Consider the following 19,770-nt stretch of genomic DNA (forward strand, 5'->3'; position numbering starts at 1 on the left):
ATTATTAGAAATAAAATCATGACCCCCCCCCCCCAAAAAAAAAGTATAAGAAAAAGTTGAGTCACAAACCCCGAGTTCATTCATCGTTGCACGGCTCGTCCTCCATCTTTGATCCTGGATGTTGCTGGTCGGGTTTTTCCATTATTTCCCGGTGAGCTGCTGTGACGTCACCCTCTGATGAGTTTATAGGTGGCGCGTGTGTCCGGTGATTTACAGAAATACAACAGCAGACGGTGAAGTGGAAGCTCCTCCCCCACCGACGCCCCCACCCACCGCGAACCAACCCTCCCGCCCTCCCGACTCCCTCCCCAGTCTGCGTCTCTTTCTCTGGGTCAGAGCACCGGATCCTCTCGAGCTCCACGACCCACGACCCGCGACACGAGCTTCGGACCCCGAGCCCGCCTGACCGTCCCACGCAGGGAATCGCACGGATGACGCGTTGCGCGCAGCAGCTGCTCCATGAAAGAAGAGACGCACCGGAGAAGAGATGGGCAGCGTTCCTGGACTTCCACCGCGCCGTCGCACCGCGGGGGTCGAACCTGTAGTGGTGCTGCTGGTGCTGGTCGGGATTCACGTCTGCGCCGCGTTTAACCTGGACGCGGAGCAGCGCGCCGAGTTCAGCGGCCCGCGGGGGAGCTACTTCGGCTACTCGGTGGAGTTCTACGGGAACTCATCCAGGTAAAGTGTCCCTGCATCACCGCTCAGGCCACGGGGACCAGCTCCACGGAGCCGCGGGCTGACCCCCACGCTGCGTGAGCCCTCACGGCATCGATCCCATCGATCCAGAATTGGCTGTCGTGATCGGTGATCATCGGCCGTGTGGCGGCTCCTAGAACAACCTGTAGCTCATGATGTTCTCATGGATGTTCTCATGTCAGGAGAGATCGTTTTAACAGGATTCTTTGAAGGATGATGTTTGATATAGAGTTACATCACACTCACACACACACACACACACACGCACACACACACTTTTAACACACGCGCGCACACACTTTTAACACACGCGCGAATCCTGCCCAAGTATGATTGGAAACAGACATGCAAGTCTGCGTGTAATGGTACTGGATTAAAAGCAGGGTGTGTGTGTGTGTGTGTGTGTGTGTGTGTGTGTGTGTGTGTGTGTGTGTGTGTGTGTGTGTAGGGGGGCGGCAGCTGCAGGAAAGTCAGACACATGTTAATCTTCCTCTGAATTTCCTAGCAGGAGTCTGACATGTTCTTGGTGCTCCTGCCGCCTCCAGCATCATCAGACTGCTAGCGGCTCCCAGGCCTCAGCCATCGCTGACTCCTCAGTTCCTCTCCTGCTCAACACCTTTGCTGTTAATTATCAACACAATGACACCGGCTCGTTATCAGCATCATCCGTGTGATGGCCCATGTTTATATTGGCACAGTTTTGCTGCTTTGTTATTTCTTTTACATCGTGATAAAGCGGCGAGGTAAATATATGATGGATGGGGTTTTCTAAATGTTTTGACGGGTTTTTACCCATCACACGACGTGTGGTTGTGTTTTTGTTTGGATGATTTTGACGTTGGTTAAAATCACGCAGCCCAAGTGTTCTAATACTGCACGCACACATGAGCCGAGTACATACGACCAACCCTGTATGGGGTGGCGTGATGTCATCATTGTTGTGTGACCTTCATCAGGTCGTAAGCGTGAATAAATGCGTCCAGAGAGGGACGCCGTCGCCTGCTCTGGACGCTGGGCTTCACCACGGACACTGCTGTGACTGTGCTAATATGCTGCTAGCTCTGGGTGACTGATGTTTCATGGTAAATTCTCAGCTGCGCTAAAGTAGATTTGAACTTCCTGTGTCGGCTGCTGCTGTAAAATCCAGAAGAACTGACTTCCTGTTGATGATATCGGCGATAACTGGGCTGACTGGGGAGGAGCTGGCTCATGTTTGAGGGTAGGGAACGATGTGGCGTCAGATCGGGGAGAAGATTTGCCGACTGACTTTTCAAAGACTTAAACATGACGGGAGCGCAACAGTGGATGTGAGGAGTTAGACGAGCTCAAGGCTGCACCTCCTGGGAGACTAAATTCAGGGTTTGTTAAGCCCTCCCGTCTCGTATCACGACTGCGGCCCAGTGTCACCGTGTGTTTAGCTCCACGCTGGTCCGGCAGACGAGATGCAACCATGGTGCTTTGACGTAATCCAGCTGCTGAGCGGCTGCAGCTCAGGACGTCAGCGGGGGGAGGTGTAACGTCATGTGTGACACTGTGTGTTACGTCATGTGTGACACTGTGTGTTACGTCATGTGTGACACTGTGTGTTACGTCATGTGTGACACTGTGTGTTACGTCATGTGTGACACTGTGTGTTACGTCATGTGTGACACTGTGTGTTACGTCATGTGTGACACTGTGTGTTACGTCATGTGTGACACTGTGTGTTACGTCATGTGTGACACTGTGTGTTACGTCATGTGCAGCTGATGATGGGAATCGTGCATGGCTGCCTTTCATCTGCTCTCTGATAACCTGGGAGCAGCTTCCTGGAGACCATCTCAGTGGGTGAGGCTCCTGATTCCCAGGGTGGTGTGTCCCTGTCCTCACAGCTGCTCAGATCTTGGACGTGCGAGTCCCTGTTTCTCCTCTCTCGTTTTCCTTCATCGTAACAGTTTGACAGAGAAGTTTGTTTTATGAATGTCAAAATCAGTTAGAGATGTCTGGACGGAGCCCTGGCAGTCGAGCGGCTGGGTTGGGGAGGCTCTCCTAAGATTGCAGCAACTCTGACAGCTTCTTGACTCCTCAGCTGACACTGACTCATTTGGGTTCCCATCATCTGCGGTTCTTGTCGTGTGGTGGGTAAACAAGGCAGCAGGAAGAGGATGCTTTCCTGAATGTTTTCCTCCGGCCAACGGGGATGAAACTTGCTGGGAGGGTTCGGCTGTCGGAGGCCTCCTGCTACATCTTTGTCTCAACACACGCGTCCAGTTCAGTGATTTCATCAGTCTGATGTTAAAGTAATACTTCACTCTTAATCTGTATTTTCAAGTACTCATCGACAGAGGTCTTGTGCTGATAAAGATGTTTTTCCCTCCTGCATCCCTGCTTTGTCGTTCAAGAATGCAGGAAGAGCCAGCCACGTATATTTAGCTTGAAGCTAACAAAGACTGTCGGCTAACAACAGCTAAACAGTCCAGAAAGGTCTGTTTATGAGTCGGTTCCGTAGCCAAAAAGGGTCGTAGTTGTTGGCCGTCAGTCTCACTTGCCCGACACTAAACACGTGTGGCTGGCTCCTTCTGCGTTCTGTGTGATACAGGAGGGAAGAACCTCTGTGAGCTCAAGACTCCTCTCAGTGAGTGCCTGAGGGGTAAAACGCCCTTCATGGGTGAAGTCCCACGTGTAGCTGCTCCATCCTGGTTGCGTTCTCTGCCAGTAAAGTGGGAAAGCTTCCGGCGTAGAGACGAACGGTTTTAGCCGACAGGTTTGTGTCCGTGCGCTGAACTGGGAAACGTGCTTTGGCTAATTCTGTCTGACTGCTCCTCAATAATCACGCGAGGGCATGAAGTCAGTGAGATTTGAACATTTCCGCATGTTAGCTGGGATGGAAGGAGTGACTCATATTTTTTGGTCTATTTGTACTATAATTGTCACTGCTTTCTAATTTTGACCAAAAGTGCACTGAGAGGAAAACCAGCCATAAATACTCAAAAGCAACATGGTTCCAATTTCATTTTAATTTAATGCAGAATGGATTATACATTCATAGCCAGAGTGTAGTGGGCTTATCAGTGCCTTACACACTCTACAGCACCCTTTCATTGCCTTACGAGCAGGGGAACGTAGACATGTGAAGCTGTAGAACGTCGAGGCTTGTTAAAGAAACAGAAAATAAAACCTGTTCCTATGTCTCGGGTGAGCACTGAAGGACACCAAAGGGTTAAAGTTGCTGATGTGGTATAGCAGCCTGTCACCCAGCGCTGTGGCAGGTTCTGCTCTGAGGTTTCATTCGGTTCTTGCCGTGAACCGGGAGCGGTATCAGAATGACGAGGCTTGGAAGTGTGCCCTCAGGAACCTTTGAAAGCTCGGACCCTGACCTTGTTTGACCTCTGTAGCCACAACAAGATCCTGCGAGAACGCCACACAGGAACATAACCGACCGGACCGGCCCACTGCAAAGCCCCGCCTTCGCTACACGATCGTGTCCTTCGCTCCCCTCCAGACCTGCTGGTCTCGTGACTCCAGCGACTGTCACATCATGAGGTTTAACTAAACACATGTGACCCCTGTGACCCTGAAGGTGTAAACAACCCTACCCAGGTCCAGACCGCCGTGCCCCCCCACCAGCCCGCCTGAGCCACAGACGCCTGTCAGCACATTTATGAGTGACTTGATAAGTGGAGCAGATACTGATCAGGTGAGGCAGCAGAGGCGTAGCTGGGCCACTCTTTGATATCCACTCTATTTCCTCTAAAGTGTGCAAGGCTTAAAAAAAAAAAGAAGAAGATGTTTGGGTCTTTTTTTGTGTGTGAAATGAAAACGTTTACTTCCGATGTCTGAGGTTGGGAGTCTCTGAGATACACGTGTGTGTGACACCAGCGACTGAGATCGTAAAGCCATCAGTAGAACATGAGCGAGAGGGTCATTTTCTCATCTCTAGCCTGTCAGTCGCCCCCTGCTGGCCATTAGACAGAAGGCAGGTTGAAGCCGCTTCTACACTGGCTCCACCCCCTGCAAGCTGCGTCCTTGTCTTTCCTCCGGTCCCTGGACGCCTTGTTTCAGAGTGATGAGGTCATCGGAGTATTCAGGGGAGCTCATAAATCCTTTAGCAAAAATTACATGTTGCATCTTTGAACTTGCTGTCCTAAGCCACACCCCCCCCATGCAGATGTTCATGTTGAGGCTGAGTTAAAGGAAAGGAATCCTGTTTTCATGTCCCAACAAACACATCCATCATCCCTCCTATAGCCTTTATGTTGTCGACTGAGTCGTCACTGTGAGCGCTTTTATTGACTCCAAGATATTTCTATGTGCGGGGATCCCAGGAGGAAGTGGCGGCTTCACTGCTGGAGCCACGTAAACGTTCCTGCCGTGTTCTCGGGCCGAGCTGGAGGGTCTGTCCAACGTCTGCTAATGTCATCAGTCACCGCTGTCTCAAGTGGTGCCACTGCTCCGGGCCTTTTAGCAGGGACGTCTGAAAACCTTCAGCGCTTAGCTGCTTACACACACACACACACACACACACACACACTTTTGCATGCGTATATTTGTGCGTGCACATACATATTTATTACACACTCTCTCTCTCTCACACACACACACACACGTGCTTGTACTTATATCTTTGCGAGGACCTTCATTGAATAATGCATTCCCAAGCCCCCAACCTTAACCATCACAACTACATGCCTGACCCTGAGCCCGACCCTAAACACAACCAAAACCTAAATCTTGCTCCTACCAAATCTTGACTTTCAATCAGCCCTTTGAAGATATGAGGACTCTTCTGAAATGTCACACACACACACACACACACGCAGGTACAGTGTCTGGTTGACGCATCTGTTTTGCTGTATGTGTTGTCACCGTCCCTCAGCTCGTCCTTGAGTGAAAATATGCTGAAATCTGGGGGGGGGGTTTAAATACTCCATCCTGTACTCAGAGGTGGTAAAAGTACATATATTCCTTACTCAAGTAGAAATACAGATACTATATGAAAACTAGAAAAGTAAAAGTGAAGAAGTACAGTCTCTTGAATCAGTCAGAAGTCAAGGAGGAAGTCGCTTGCTCGTCTGAAGCAGTGAAAATGGCGGCTGTCCTCTTCAAGCTTCCAGGCCTTTGGTGATCGTCTTCTCCTTTTCCCTCTGATATCGTTTTTTTGCAAGTGGTGACCAACTTTTATGTGCACTAGCGCCACCTTCTGAATGTTGGAGAGGGACCAATTTACCTAGTCCTTTAAATAAATCTGTTGTGTTTCGACATTTTTCATGTCGTTTTTCTTTGCCATGCCTCCAAATCAAAGCCTGTTTTCACTGTGTAAGTAGCAGAAGGTAGAGATATCAAGTGTAACCAGTAATGAAGTATTTGTTACTTCCCACCTCTGCCTTAACCTTCAGCAGCCAGGGGCCTGGTACCACTTTCACATGAGAGCACTTATTTACTGTTACAGGACATCTTCATGCATACTTTGTGGACATGGCATGTTTTTCTCTCAGGTTCTCCGAGGCGAATCCAGGGGCTGCTCTTAGATCCCTGGCTCTGTGTCGACCCTATCTAAAGCCTCATGCTTTATCAGCGGCGGCGTGCTGAAACTGTAAATGCGCTGCCTAAATGCATAGATCAATACAGCTGTTTCTTGGACTTATGCTGGACTCCATTCTTCACCGCAAGATTTTGTTTTTCCCTTTTTGCTGTCTAGTGTCAGTATTTTGATCGGCGCTCCCAGAGCCAACACCAGCCAGCCCGACGTTACGGAGGGAGGAGCCGTGTTCTTGTGCCCCTGGAGCCAAGCTAACTGCACCGTTATCAACTTCGACAAGAGAGGTAGGGTGTCTTGTATAATCTAAGTTGACGGGTAGCCGTTTCATAACCTTATGGAGAAACAATGTTGAAAAACCTGTGCCCGATATTCTGACAGCAGGGAATCGTTTTCCCTGCGTCATCATCACAGCCATGCCTGGTAAATCACGTTGTTCTGGGGTATAAAAACGCTGCTTTAGTCATGGCGCTGCTAAGCAGTCGAGGCAGGACTCTGTAGTAAACTCTCAGCTGTGTCTAACCAGCCGTAACATTGCTGTGAGAGGCTACAGGCCTGAGCTAGATGCCCATGTGCTTGCCCCCAAGGTCAGACATCGGCCTCCCTGCCCTCTCAGGCCTCCTCACCCAACAGCGCTTGCTATGATTGGAACCGGCCTTTCATGTCTCTCCTGTGTTTTCACGGTGCCTGCATCTTTCCTCCACTCCACCCCTCGCCGAGGTCTCCGCGCTGCGCTGTGTTTGCAGTAGGTCCACAGAGCAGAGATTTCCTGCTGGACAAGGGCCCAGTGTTGTGAGCCCTCTTTAATTGGAGTAGAGTCATTATGGGGACAAGGACCCCAGGGGACCTGGGCTGCCCCTGGCTCAGACCGAAAAATAATCGCCCCCATTAGAAACGCAGGAAACGACAAGGATCAGCATGTGAGGCTCAAAGCGTTGAAATTATCGTCTCCTGTCACATGCTGATATCGAATGTCGGTCTATAAAAACAAACTTCCAAACAGTTTACAAACACTTCCTCTGCTGGCCTCAACTCACGTTGTTCTGGACCTGACCTGGCCTGAGCTCGCTTACGTCATCACTAAAACATGGCTGCCGAGAGGAAGAGCTAGCGTATGCTAACAGTAGTCAGTGCCCAGTGGGGTCTCCGGTTGTCTGTACTGTTTACCGTACGGAGCAGACAGCACATCTGGCGCAGCAACTGTAGGTTCACTACTTGGTTTTAAGTTGATTATTTTGTCAGCAGCGTCTTACTGCTGGAATTGAACCTTTTTGAACACTGAGCTGAGTCACGTAGCGCTGTAGCTGACTCAGAATTTTTTTTTATACTTTACTACTCCTTGAATAAACCCCTGAGATTATTTTCCCTCCCTGAACAAGGATAGATACAGTACATACTAACCATTCAGCTCGCCAGCAGTGAGGTAAGCTAACGTTATTAGCCGTAGCCGAGAGCGGTCAGCACACACAGGCCACAAACACAAGAGCTCATGAGACCAAACAACCACAGATTAAAGGTTTAAACTCCTTTAACTTGTTTATAATCTGATGCTTATAATGTATATATAGAGTAGAAGTACAATGACAGCGCAGTATTCCGCCAATTCTGAGATGGCCCTTATTAGCATTATAAATAATATAATACATCTGTTGGGCTGTTGCAGCAGTTTTGTACTGGTGTACCTCAGAAACTGGTGTGTGAGTGTACTTCTACACTCGTGCCATCGCTTTGTCCCTCAGTAGTTGTACATTTCCTAGTAGCGGCCTCAGGATTTATGGAGTGTAGAAGGACTGAGGGCCGAGGCTCCTTTTACCACACACACGTTTTATGTCACCACTCTGCCAGACAGCAGGGGCAAATATGGAGAAATATACCAGAGTTACAGACATATTTTAAAAATGGTTTAACATTTGTTGGTGCTCAAACTGGGACGAGCTGAAGCTTGAAGCCCGCTGACGCCGTGGATCGCAGATATTAGTTTTTATTACTGTAAATGAAGCAGAAATTATGGTATTAAACATTTATGTGCTCAGCTAATGATGTGAGCAGTCCTCCCAAGTTAGAAACTTGTTTTTAAAGAGTGCGACTGGCCATTAAGGCGAACTGGCTCACCTACCTGGCTCAGGTTTGGGTCTTGGACCAGGAAAAGCAATTGAAGTAGAAATGTTTTTTCCAACGGCTGTTAATTGTTATAACAGCAGAAAGTATAAGCAAAATTAGAAAGTTGTAATGCTGCTGAAGTTGCAGTTATATATGCAATTTAGCTAACACCCCCCCCCCCAACACACACCCCCACTAGGGCCTCTCAAAGCAGAGCCTGACAATGAAGTACAGCCGTGTGAGTTACAGTAACAACAAGGGCCGAGTCCCTCTGAGCTGTTTGATGTCTGCCGTAGCATGGAGGATGCATTAAGACTGCAGGCTCCGGGAACACGGCCATAAAATATCTACGTAAAGAGCCAGGAACACGCGGGGGAGCTGTCGAATGAAGCCGTGACAGCTCACACACACAGGAGGCGCGGCTGACAGGAGGAACTTTGAGGGCGTTTGAATCGTAGCTCCTGACGTCGCGGGTGAAGACGAGCCTCTGCGAATGATTCTGCCACGGGGCGGCTGCTGCTTTCACACACCATTTCCTTCTCTCTTCTTCTAGGTGATCGGCATTTTTATATCAATAATGTGAACACTCAGGTTGAGTTCAAGTCCCATCAATGGTTTGGAGCGACTGTGCGTTCCCATGGCGACAGTGTACTGGTAAGAGTGACTCCCTGATGGTTGGTCATGTGGGATCATAGACTTGAAACAAGTTGTTGGTTACAAGTGAGGGCATTTTCACTGGACCTTGTTTGGTCTGGACCATGAAAGCAGGTGTGCCAGTTACCCGTTAATACACTGGAGGAAACCACCGTGAACTCTGGTGTGCTTGTGCTGAAGAGCAGGTTGAAAAAAACTCAATCTGTTGTCGTTGTTTCCAAATAAACCACAGCCAGCATGCGAGAACAAGCGGGCTGTCGATAATCTGAGGTTATTTTGATGTAGGTGTCAAAAACCCAGACTAAATCAGCCCGGACCAATCGGCACAAGATTCCTCACCTGCCCGCGACACGTGTTACTCCAACCTACTGACACCAGACGTGTACGTGGAAACAAGGCAGGAAAAAAAATCACCTGCTTTATCATTGTCGATGTTTGTTTTACTCTGAATGGAACAAAATGTACATATGAGAAGCGGAGGGAAGTCTCTTTAATCGTTGCATGTTTGTTGTACAGCAAAATCGGTCCTCTGGGTTTCGCCTCGGCGGGGCCGTGAGCAGCTGCACGTCTGTGTGCAGCAGAAAGCTGCGCTGACTTGAAACTAGCGAGCGACACCAAGAACTTGAGACTTCCGAGCAGACGTTACTGGTGTTATAAAACTTGTTTCTTGCATTTATGCTCTCAGACTGTCTGGGAGACAATTTAACCCTCACGGGGGAAACAGACCGGGCCCCCTGCTTTAAGGGCTGTCTCTCTGTGGCCTTCAGGCTTGTGCTCCCAGGTATTACTGGAGGACAGAACATGACACGGCCTTCGCTGATGTTACGGGGAGCTGCTACCTCTCTGTAGACAACCTCAAAACGTTTGTGGAGTACGCCCCCTGCCGAACAGGTGAGTTACAGCAGTGGTAGCCTTGCTGCAAGCTGGGGTGACCAACGTGACGGTAAACATACAGACTGAGACGAGGATAATAGCAGACGATGACCGTGAGAGTTTGATGAAGACATTTTTGGACAGCTTTTCTGCTGTTAGCCTGAAAGTGCCCTGAGCATCGAGCTAAGTATGCTAGGCCGGCTCTTTCTGCGCTCTGTTGGCACAGAGACGTGATCACGCTGGAGGGAAAAGCTCATTTTCGTTATCTCAGTACTCTTATCTGTTAATACCTGAAAGGCAAAATTCCCTTGAACGCATCGCTGTGATTCAGCAGACTCTGGGAAACCTTTGCATTCATCACTCATATGAAGTCACTTCTTCTACTCTTGAGAAAAACACCAGGTTTTGAATGTGCTAGTTAATCTGGTTTATCTTGAGATGAGTTCGTACTGACAGAAAAACTAAATGGACTTGAATGTTTCGTAAGAGCCACACTCAGCCACCTCTTCTTTCCGTACAATGGTGGCTTTGACAGTAACTCAGAGGACGAAAAAGAAGGTGTCATGTCTGGTCATGTTTGTGTCCTGTTCGACTGCAGAGAGACACGGACCTGCGGGACAGGGCTACTGTCAGGGGGGCTTCAGTGCTGACTTCACCAAGGTAAGACCAGATAATTGTTGGTGTTGTTCCTGGTTTCTACGTCATGGTCCCAGTGTTCTGGTGTGGGCAGTGGTGATTGTTTGTTGACACTCCTGGTGAAACACCGATTCCTCTCCTCTGCTCTGGGGTTGTTGCCTGGTCCAGGATGGAAGGATTGTGCTGGGAGGCCCAGGCAGCTTTTACTGGCAAGGTGAGCTCACAAGAATTCAGAACAACAATCAGGTCGTCAGATGACATCAGTCCAACATCCTCTTGCCTGTCCTGCAGGCCAGCTGATCTCAGCCACCCCAGAGGAGATCGTCAAGGCCTACTACCCCTCTTACTTCCTGCTGTCAGTTGCTGGGCAGATTCAGACACGACAGGTGCAGGGGAGCTATGACGACAGTTACCTGGGTGAGGAAATACAATATTAATAAATGCATTTACTGCCATTCCTACATGACAAATACTACTTAGGCTGGCACTGATATCTACTGTGGCTGGAGGCTTGTACTTTTTTTTTTTTTTTTATTATAAATGAATCACTTAAACAACCATTAAATAGTACCAGGATATTCATGTTCCACAGAGGATGTTATTGGATTACAAATACTGCAAATCCAAAGATGGACGGTATGAACCTGTGACCAGAAACTTTGAGAGGAAGAAGGTGCCGGCACATCGGCATTCACACATCTCAGTGGTGTGAATCAGCCGGTGAATAAAAAGCACCCGGAGCAGATGAACCTCTGAGAGGACAGCCATGCACAGAGATGTTATTCTAAAAGAGTAACATCCTCAGTTACTTTTTAAATGTGGTGATAGCTGTTTTTGTAAAGGACCGAGCAGTAGACATGAAGGAGGCACCCAGAGAGCTGCAGCAGATGAATGAATCCTAAATCTGGAAATAAGCGTGGGGTTCCCTTCGTCCCAGAGTTAACAGGACTGAGGTTAAGTGTTGGTCGTGACGTCCGTGGTTCACACTTGTTGAAGATATTTCTCTGACGTAGGCCGGCCACACCCCGGAGTGTACAACATCGGTTGATAGATGCTCAACAAAACGGCTGAGGTTGTCGTGGATATTAAACATCATCATGCCGAAAACAAAACAGCTAGTTGTGGTGATGCCGAATTCCCGCTCCCACGGCGTACGGTGCTTCCTCCATGGCGCTCTACTTCTAACCGTCGTATTTATGTGTCAAAAATGACGGAAGTGGCGTTCATTTACGAAGACGATGTTCCCGACCACTCTTCTCGTTCCTCCTGCAGGCTATTCTGTTGCTGTGGGCGAGTTCAGCGGGGATGACGAGGAAGGTGAGCGACCCGGAACACATGGCCGGGTGCGGGGTCTGTTGATGCTGTTGTGTTCCTGGTCTTGGGGTCAGTTTTGGAATTCTGACAGTTTTCCTGCTGCTTCACAGATTTCATCACAGGCGTTCCTAAAGGACTCATGCTGTATGGTTTAGTAAGGAGTCCCCATTCTTTCATTTCTCTCTCTTTCTACCGTGTAACTCAGATGTTAATGAGCGGAATGCAATCACCCAATGTGGTTTTTTGATATTTGGGTTGGTAAACGGCGACTTGTCCACCCACAGGTGTCCGTTTTGAACGGGAGGGATCTGAAGTCTCTGCTCAACGTGACGGGAGAGCAGGTTGGTGCCTGGAGCCTGGCTGAACTTTAGCTTGGCGCTGCCTGGGTTTCATTAATGGGTGCACATTTAAAGTTGCAAGTGTAAACGAGGGGTGAGGATGAAGGAATTTGCCCTGTGGAGAGGTGGCAGGGTCAAAGGTTACGTTTACAGTCGACACAACTCCTGGCTTCTGACAGACAGTGGTGGGGATATTAGTCAAAGCTTTTCAAGCATGGCCCATGGATGAATAATTTTTAAAACCAAATGTCACCAACTCATTTTAGCTACCAGGTTTATTTTTGTCTTTGACTCATGAGCCGACCAATTACTCATCTAATTCACTGAACATCTGTCTGACCAAGAATATCCGGCAAGGAAAGTCGAGTGCTCAGGTTTGACGTCACTCAACAGCGCTTGTAGTGAAACAAAGGAAATATTGTTGCTCCGGGCAGGACCAAGTCATTTGTTAGCTGTGGTTGTACTGGTTAGTTGAGGTTGTACCACTGATTAGTGCAGGTGATGGTGATGGTTTTTCTTCTTTAAGCTGTATTTATTCAGGGAAGTTGAGAGAGGGAGCCTACAGTTGCAGACATTCCCAACCACAGTCTGTGTCTGCTGGCTCCTGGGCAGCTCCGCGGAGCGTCTGGGTTAAGAGCCCCGCCGTGGTGCCAAGTCCTGCCTTTCACTCCCCTGATTGAGCCCAACGGTCCCAGGGCTGAACCAGCGGCTTCACAACGTCACAGGACTATGGGGCACAAACGATGCCTCTCAAATTTGTCCAGGTTTCCCTCCTTGCACTTTAGTCCGAAGTCCTGTGGCCATCGGGAACTTTGATTGTAGCTTCATATTGCAAAACATGATAGCGTGTGTGTGTGTGTGTGTGTGTTCTTGTACTTGCTACATAGTGAGGACTAGAATACGTATTTAACCAACAGAGGGAGGACATTTTTGGAAAGTGAGGACATTTTAGCCGGTCCTCACATCTTCAAAGGGCTGTTTGAAGGTCAAGACTTGGTTTTAGGGTCAAGGTTAGAATCAGGTTCTGGTTAGGTTTAGGGTCCAGGTTAGGGTCAGGCAGTCAGTTGAGATGGTTAGGGTTAGGGGGAGGGGCTCGGGAATGTATTATGTCAATGAAAGTCCTCACAAAGATATAAGTACAAGGATGTGTGTGTGTGTGTGTGTGTGTGTGTGTGTGTGTGTGTGTGTGTGTACAGTGTGGGAGTTCATCAGCAAGTTTCGTAAGTTTTACTGGCTGACTTTGTTTTGCTAATCAGCTAAATGTTCCACTGGCTTCATCTCGTTGCTCACTATCTGTCTATACTATGCTAACAGGCTAATGTTAGAGCTAGCAGCAGGTTTGAACTGGTTCCTAAAATGAGTAGGAAGTAGTAGTTATGAGCATTATTTGAACCAGTAACATACAAGCAGCTTAGAACCCTCAAAAATAATTTAACACCAGTAAAAATGTTTTTCTTAAACTTGCAGCTGCCCTGATGGAACAACTAGCGCAGCTCTAGCATGAAAGCACATGCTAGAGCTGCGCTGCATGTGCTTTCATGCTAGCTGTTACATAAAAACATTGATTCAGTCTGATTCATCTCCACCATTTTGCAGACGTTTTTTGACTTCTTTATTTTTTACCACCGTGTGAGGTTAACATGTGACGCTCTATCCCTTAATGCCCAGCTTTGTTTGGTGCTAGCAGAGACAGAGGTGCTAAGTATTTTTATAGAATGACCTCAATGGAAAATCTGAGATATTTGAGTCGTATCTGCCGTGGGTGGCGGGGTGACCCGTCGGCTTTTCTTAGCTCGCTATCGCCGCTCTTCACACCTCTGCAACATGTCTGGCCGCTACAGGAAGTGCCGGTCATGTTTGAGCCAGGGTACCTCCGACATCGCGTGGATTTGAGCTTCGTCCTGCGCTCCAGGTTGATTTACACTGATATCAACTCTTTTGCATGTACAGGAAGCCGATCCACAATGTTGAGGCTTGTTTTTCACAGAAGTCTCTGAACTCTGGGCCGTGAAGCCACGTTACAAATCACTCTGAAGCCAAAGTAACCAAGCATGTAATGTGACCCTGATTTATCCTACATGGGATGAAATCAAACCTGGAGAGCCGGGGTCCCAGGAGTGTTTGGCTGGGGTGAAATGTAAAGGAGTCCACGTCCTGGGACCCCCTTCCTGCCTGGCTCAACAGAAGCTCTGTCTCTGAGCTCCGTGACCCCAGGGGATTGAGAGATTGAGGAGGAAAGCCTCTGGTGGAGGGTCCAAGAGTGAGGAAGGGAGAGTAAATGAAAGAAAAGAAAGGGATCAGCACGCTGATGTAATTACAAGCGAACTGGGTCTTGTTTTAATGCGTTCCAGATGGGGTCCTACTTCGGCTACGCAGTGGCAACCACCGACATCAACAACGACGGGTGAGTGGACGGAGCGACACACATGGTAACTGAGAGCTAACAATGAGGAGGGAGGTCATGAAGCTGCATGTCACTCTAGGAATCATGAACCTTTCTGAGAACCCTGAGCTCTCATAGTTGCTGCTTCCACTTCAGCAAACGTACTTCCTCTCTGTCAGAGTCATCGTGACCTTTGCTGCCTCAGCCTCCACGATCAGAAATGAAAGTGTCGAGGGAGTGTGTTTGTGCATGTGTGAATACACACCCTAGAAACTGTGGCTCAACAAATCTCCAAACGAGACTGAGTTGGTCCGACCTTTTTAGCCGCAGGCTACTTAAGTTTTTACAACCAACAGACATTTTTGTGAATGAAAGGAATTCTTAGGTGTAAAGATTCCATCATCATGACCTGAAGTGTAATTTTCAAAAGTCAGGAAGATTTGCATTAATAGGAGTGATTTTTCATGAAATGATGTCGCAGTTTCTGTTTGTCACAACGGCCGAGTTGAGCGAGACTTCAGTCCTGAACGGTGCGAAATCTCACTCTTAAGCCGGTTTTATGAGTTTACTGAGCGAAACTTTTGTTTCTTGTCAACTAATGCAGAGATTTGAGTTTAAACTGCAGAGAATGTAAAGTTAATGTGATGGCAAATTAGTATTTTTATACAGCACATTGAAAATAATCGTTTCAATGTGAAATGTCAATCTAATTGTTATCTTGTGAACTTGAAGCTGTGAGAGTTTCCTTGAATTACTTTTTTTTTTTTTAAAGATTTTTACAGTGTATTTGAATTTGTAGTAGTAGATGTACTGTGTTACACCCACCGTGGCAGCATGGGTGGCGGGGGGGGGGGGGGGGGGTCAGCATGGGCCAAGAAAAACACATTCAGTTTCAGGGTGAATCCATTTAAGAGCAAAAAGTTGTGTTTCTCTTACTTCTGGTTTGGCTGAGGTCACCGTGGTGAGGAGCTGCTGGTTCTGCCGCAGTCCGTCAGGTGACCAGCGATACTGAAGCTACTTCTTTTCGAAGGTTTTGCAGGGTTTTCCCTTCGACTCATTCTCTCCAGCTCAATAACTCAGGGATTTTTAGGGGATTTTTTTTTTTTTTTAATTGGCACACGTCCTGTTGGACAGGGTGATGTGCTGATGTCACGCAGCTGTAGTTGGGCTGTAAATCTCTATTCCTACACGCTTGATGATAAAATATCACATTGATGTCTCACAGGAAGCAGCGATTAAGGCTTGAGATTTCATAGCCAAAAGGTCAAAGGTCACTTTCACTGTGACATCATATTCTGCAGGAGTCTCGTATGATAGCGTGTTGTTTGTTTCACCTGATGAACCTGAAGAATCACAGCTTTTGGACTTTTGGTCACGTGACGTGAAGCAAAACCTGCCCTGTCATGTATGAAACTCCCCAGCCTGGATGACCTGGTGGTGGGGGCTCCCATGTTCATGTGTCGGGGGTCCGACGGGCGTCTGGAGGAGCTGGGTAAGGTCTACGTGTACCTGCAGAGAGGCCCTCTGCTGCTGGAGCCCAGCCAGCACCACCTCCTCGGCCTGCAGCCTTTCAGTCGCTTCGGCACCTCGCTGGCTCCGCTGGGGGATCTCAACCAGGACGGCTTCAACGGTACGGCAGACCGAGAAGCTCCTGTTTGCTGACTACTTACTGAATTGTTCCACTAGGTTTGGTATGAAAGGCTTCACGTGTTGTCTGTGGACGGCGAGGCCTCTGAAGTTGCTGGGTTGGTTTCCTTTTTCTGCTCGTTTGATTCTTTTTTGACGTAGATGTTTGAGTGTGAGTGTGCAGGAGGAAGGGTGAAAGTTCCTCTGAGTTCTGACTTCATTCTGCAACATGTGGACGCTACGTTACAATGGAAGACAGAGTTCTACACCAGGCAACTGAACTTCACACAGGCGGGGATAAATTGGACCAAAGAGTGAATATTTTCAGATTATTTCACATAAGAGAAGGACAAAACTCCCTGCTGAGATTGTTTTTCTGTAATGAGGGAAGTAACTCACGTGTCCTCAAAGGGAGTCCTTTCATCCTTCTGAGATGATGCTTGTTGCAGGACTGTGAGGTGGTTCCCCTCAATCCTATGATTTATTTCTTGGTTTCAGAATTAGTTTAAACTGTTTCAGACCTACCACTGGTTGTGCAGCACTGACTGCTACAAGAGCCGGTGTTTGAGTCACTCCTGCTGGGATGCAGGCTGAAACCACCAGGGATTTCACTGAGCTGATAAATGGCGTTCACGCCATTGTTGAGCAACTTCAGCTGCAGCCTGCAGGTGCAGATTTAGACAGAAGCAGGAGCGTCCCCCGACCCTAACCCTCACGTTGTTGCTCTGCCCCATCAGACGTGGCCGTGGGCTGTCCCTACGGAGGGGACGACCAGCAGGGACTGGTCCTGGTCTACAACGGCCATGCTGGGGGACTCAAGGACACGCCTACCCAGACTCTATCCGGCCAATGGGCTTCCAGCTCTTTCCCGGCCAACTTTGGTTTTGCTCTGCGGGGCAACAGAGATCTGGATCAAAATGGCTACCCAGGTACAGCAGGTCAAAGCCGCCTCCCCCCACATCATCCTGGTCAGTGATGCCTCACTTCAACTCACTATCTTGTCTTGCAGATCTGATTGTTGGTGCTTTTGGAGCTGACAAATCGGTGTTGTACAGGTGTGTTTGGTCACTGCAGCATCCTCTCAGGTGCAGACCTGTGCTCTTACCTGCTGCGTGTCTTGCCTCAGGTCTCGACCAATCGTGAGTGCGAGTGCGTCTCTGACGGTTCAGCCGAACATGTTCAACCAGGAGGAGAAGTCATGTGAGCTGAGCACCGGGAATGGAAGCATGGCCGTCTCCTGGTACGGACGCCAGCGATTTTCCTCTCAGACTTGCGCCCCGCTAATGTAGTAATGGGAAGATTACACACCGTTAGTCACTGCAGCGGAAACATCTCCTGGTTTAACACAGAGCTTAAGTATCTAAGAGTAGTTAAAGAGCTCTCTGACGATAACAGAACATGGAAAGTCTCGCTAAGACTCTTATGTAACACACATCTTAGTTCAATTTCAGCTTTCCAAAGTTTGCCTCATGAGAATGTCAAGTGACTTCACGTTTGCCAGTTTCCTGTCCAAGCTGCCCCAAACACAAACTCTGTATTCTTCATCTGAGCAGAAGAAGAAAAAGGTTGAATGAACCGGCCGTTTGTCTCAGCGCGGCTCACTCACCGTCCTATTAAACCCTTGAAGATTTCTGCCAGAAGCATTTGCCTGAGCGGCCCGCTAGCGCAACAGAGGCGAGCCTTGTTGCTTGAGTTTATTGGTGTTTTTGCTGCCGTGGAAACAAAGGGGGGCGAAAGAGAAGCTGATGTGGGAGGAAGGTGGAGTAGCTAAGTAGATGAGAAGGTGGGCAGAGTGCAGTTATGAAAACGGTTGGAAACGTGTTGTAACTCTCCAGAGATGAATCACACTGTTGAGAAGTGGTCTGAGGCAAAGCCTCCCCTCACGTGAGTGTTGACGTGACCACACAAGTGTGTGTGCCTGCGTGCATGCGTGTGTACTGTTGTCCTGAATCCTTTGATATTTATCATAATAAAGATACAGATTTGTAGGTATTGCGTAGCTACATGTGAAGGTTTTTTTCTTCATATTTTTGTCTCCAGTGTCAGCATCAGTTTCTGCCTGCTGGCTAATGGGAAGCACCTCCCCTCTCATCTAGGTGAGGCACACACACACACACACACACACACACACACATGGTCCCTATTACCTTGCTTTCTTTGTGCAGCCTCAAATATGCTGGACCTCACTGTGGTCAATTTGGCAGTTAAGATCAAGATAAAAGGACGATGGTGTAAATACATGGTAACTTGGTGGGCTCTGACAGACTAGAGTAGTGTGTGTGTGTGTGTGTGTGTGTGTGTGTGTGTGTGTGTTCGTTCAGTCTGCAGGTGTGTATTGTCTGTCTTCTCTCCACAGTTGTTGTCATGAGGGCTGCAGTAACAGCCTCTGTGTGTTACTACCACATAAAGGCGCTGTAGCATAATGACGTTAACCACACACGTGTGTATTTGCATGTGGGGAAGCAAGCAGGGAGTGTCTGCGTGATTTTTGTGTACATGCTGTATAAATATTTTGAGATGGATGTCGATTCACCTGCCTGGGGCGCATGTGTCCATGCTTTTGTGAAGGTTTTGTGGTGGAACTTCAGTTGGACAGCGTGAAGCAGAACCAGAAGGAGGCCGTCAGGAGAACTCTGTTCCTGCACAGCCAGCAGCCCAGCCTGGTGAAGAGCGTCAGCCTCGCTAACGGAGAGCACTGGTGCCACGACACCAAGATCTACCTGCGGGTGAGTCAGTTGTCACTCCTGAGTGTCACACACGCTGGATGGACTAAAAAGAGGAGGGTGGGACACTGGAGCGCCCTTTCACACACCTCATCACAACAGTTTTGCTTTTTAGAAGGTTCATCTAAATGTTGCAATCAGGTATTTAATTAAGTGGATGTAGAAAAATCCCTTGAACTGCTTTTAGAGTGTAGAGTGACAAGAAGTCAAACTTTCTTCCTCCATCTGAAACTGAGGTTAAGACGGGTCAGGAATCGCGTATCGAGGCTGCGGGGTTTTATTGGAGCCACCTAATCAGACGGCTTTGCGTCTGCAGCTCCAGGTGAATGTCATTCATCTTGGCTGCTCGGAGGGAGGTTGTTGGGTGGGTTCCTAGTGCGGCGGCTTAGAGACCTGTTTGAAGTTTTGTTTTTAGATGTAAAACTAGGAGAGAGCCAATCTTCTCATCACTCAGCGACGATGACTCGATCAAAGCGTCTGCCTGGTAACAACACTGAGGTCATTCATGTTCGCCGCAGCGATCCGAGCGCCGTGACAGGATAAACATCCACTCACGTGACGGTTGCCACACTCGGCTTGTCTTGTAATTCTTTAAATTGGAAGGTGAACAGTTTCTGTCAGTTCTCATAGAAATGTTACGATCCATTCAAACGCCTGTGGGACAGCAGTGTGGTAAGATGCTGCCTTGACCTCATTCATGCTGTCAGTTTCTGCATGCACACTCAGGTGTATCAAGGTTTTACAACTGCCTGCCCTAAAAGGTTCCAAATCTCCACCCTGAAGGTAAATTCTTCCTCTGTAACAGTCAGAAGTGACAAGCCGGCACACAAACACACCCAAGTCACCGCTGTGTCCTTCAGCTCGTGTTTCTAAATCAAGAAGGCTGATGGACAAACAAGCTCACAGAATAAG

The 19,770-nt window shown here is 48.4% G+C and overlaps 1 protein-coding gene across 1 annotated transcript in view; it reads left to right on the forward strand.

Moving 5' to 3' along the window:
• Nucleotides 1-328: 328 nt before the first annotated feature.
• LOC147267365 (integrin alpha-5-like) overlaps nucleotides 329-19,770 on the forward strand; it is a 35,215-nt gene continuing 15,773 nt past the window's right edge. Inside the window, exons 1-17 of the mRNA XM_086198010.1 lie at nucleotides 329-678; nucleotides 6,374-6,498; nucleotides 8,865-8,965; nucleotides 9,733-9,856; nucleotides 10,437-10,498; nucleotides 10,643-10,688; nucleotides 10,766-10,891; nucleotides 11,747-11,791; nucleotides 11,899-11,942; nucleotides 12,073-12,129; nucleotides 14,478-14,530; nucleotides 15,931-16,139; nucleotides 16,873-17,064; nucleotides 17,145-17,190; nucleotides 17,262-17,375; nucleotides 18,176-18,231; nucleotides 18,704-18,861. Coding sequence (XP_086054136.1) covers nucleotides 488-678; nucleotides 6,374-6,498; nucleotides 8,865-8,965; nucleotides 9,733-9,856; nucleotides 10,437-10,498; nucleotides 10,643-10,688; nucleotides 10,766-10,891; nucleotides 11,747-11,791; nucleotides 11,899-11,942; nucleotides 12,073-12,129; nucleotides 14,478-14,530; nucleotides 15,931-16,139; nucleotides 16,873-17,064; nucleotides 17,145-17,190; nucleotides 17,262-17,375; nucleotides 18,176-18,231; nucleotides 18,704-18,861 — 1,749 coding nt within the window. The 5' untranslated portion in view covers nucleotides 329-487. The remainder of the gene's footprint in view (nucleotides 679-6,373; nucleotides 6,499-8,864; nucleotides 8,966-9,732; nucleotides 9,857-10,436; nucleotides 10,499-10,642; nucleotides 10,689-10,765; nucleotides 10,892-11,746; nucleotides 11,792-11,898; nucleotides 11,943-12,072; nucleotides 12,130-14,477; nucleotides 14,531-15,930; nucleotides 16,140-16,872; nucleotides 17,065-17,144; nucleotides 17,191-17,261; nucleotides 17,376-18,175; nucleotides 18,232-18,703; nucleotides 18,862-19,770) is intronic.

This window comes from Aulostomus chinensis, chromosome 3 (genome assembly GCF_037954235.1).
Source record: "Aulostomus chinensis isolate RoL2024-O1b breed Wild chromosome 3, RoL_Achi_v1.0, whole genome shotgun sequence".
NCBI classification, from domain to species: Eukaryota; Metazoa; Chordata; class Actinopteri; order Syngnathiformes; family Aulostomidae; genus Aulostomus; species Aulostomus chinensis.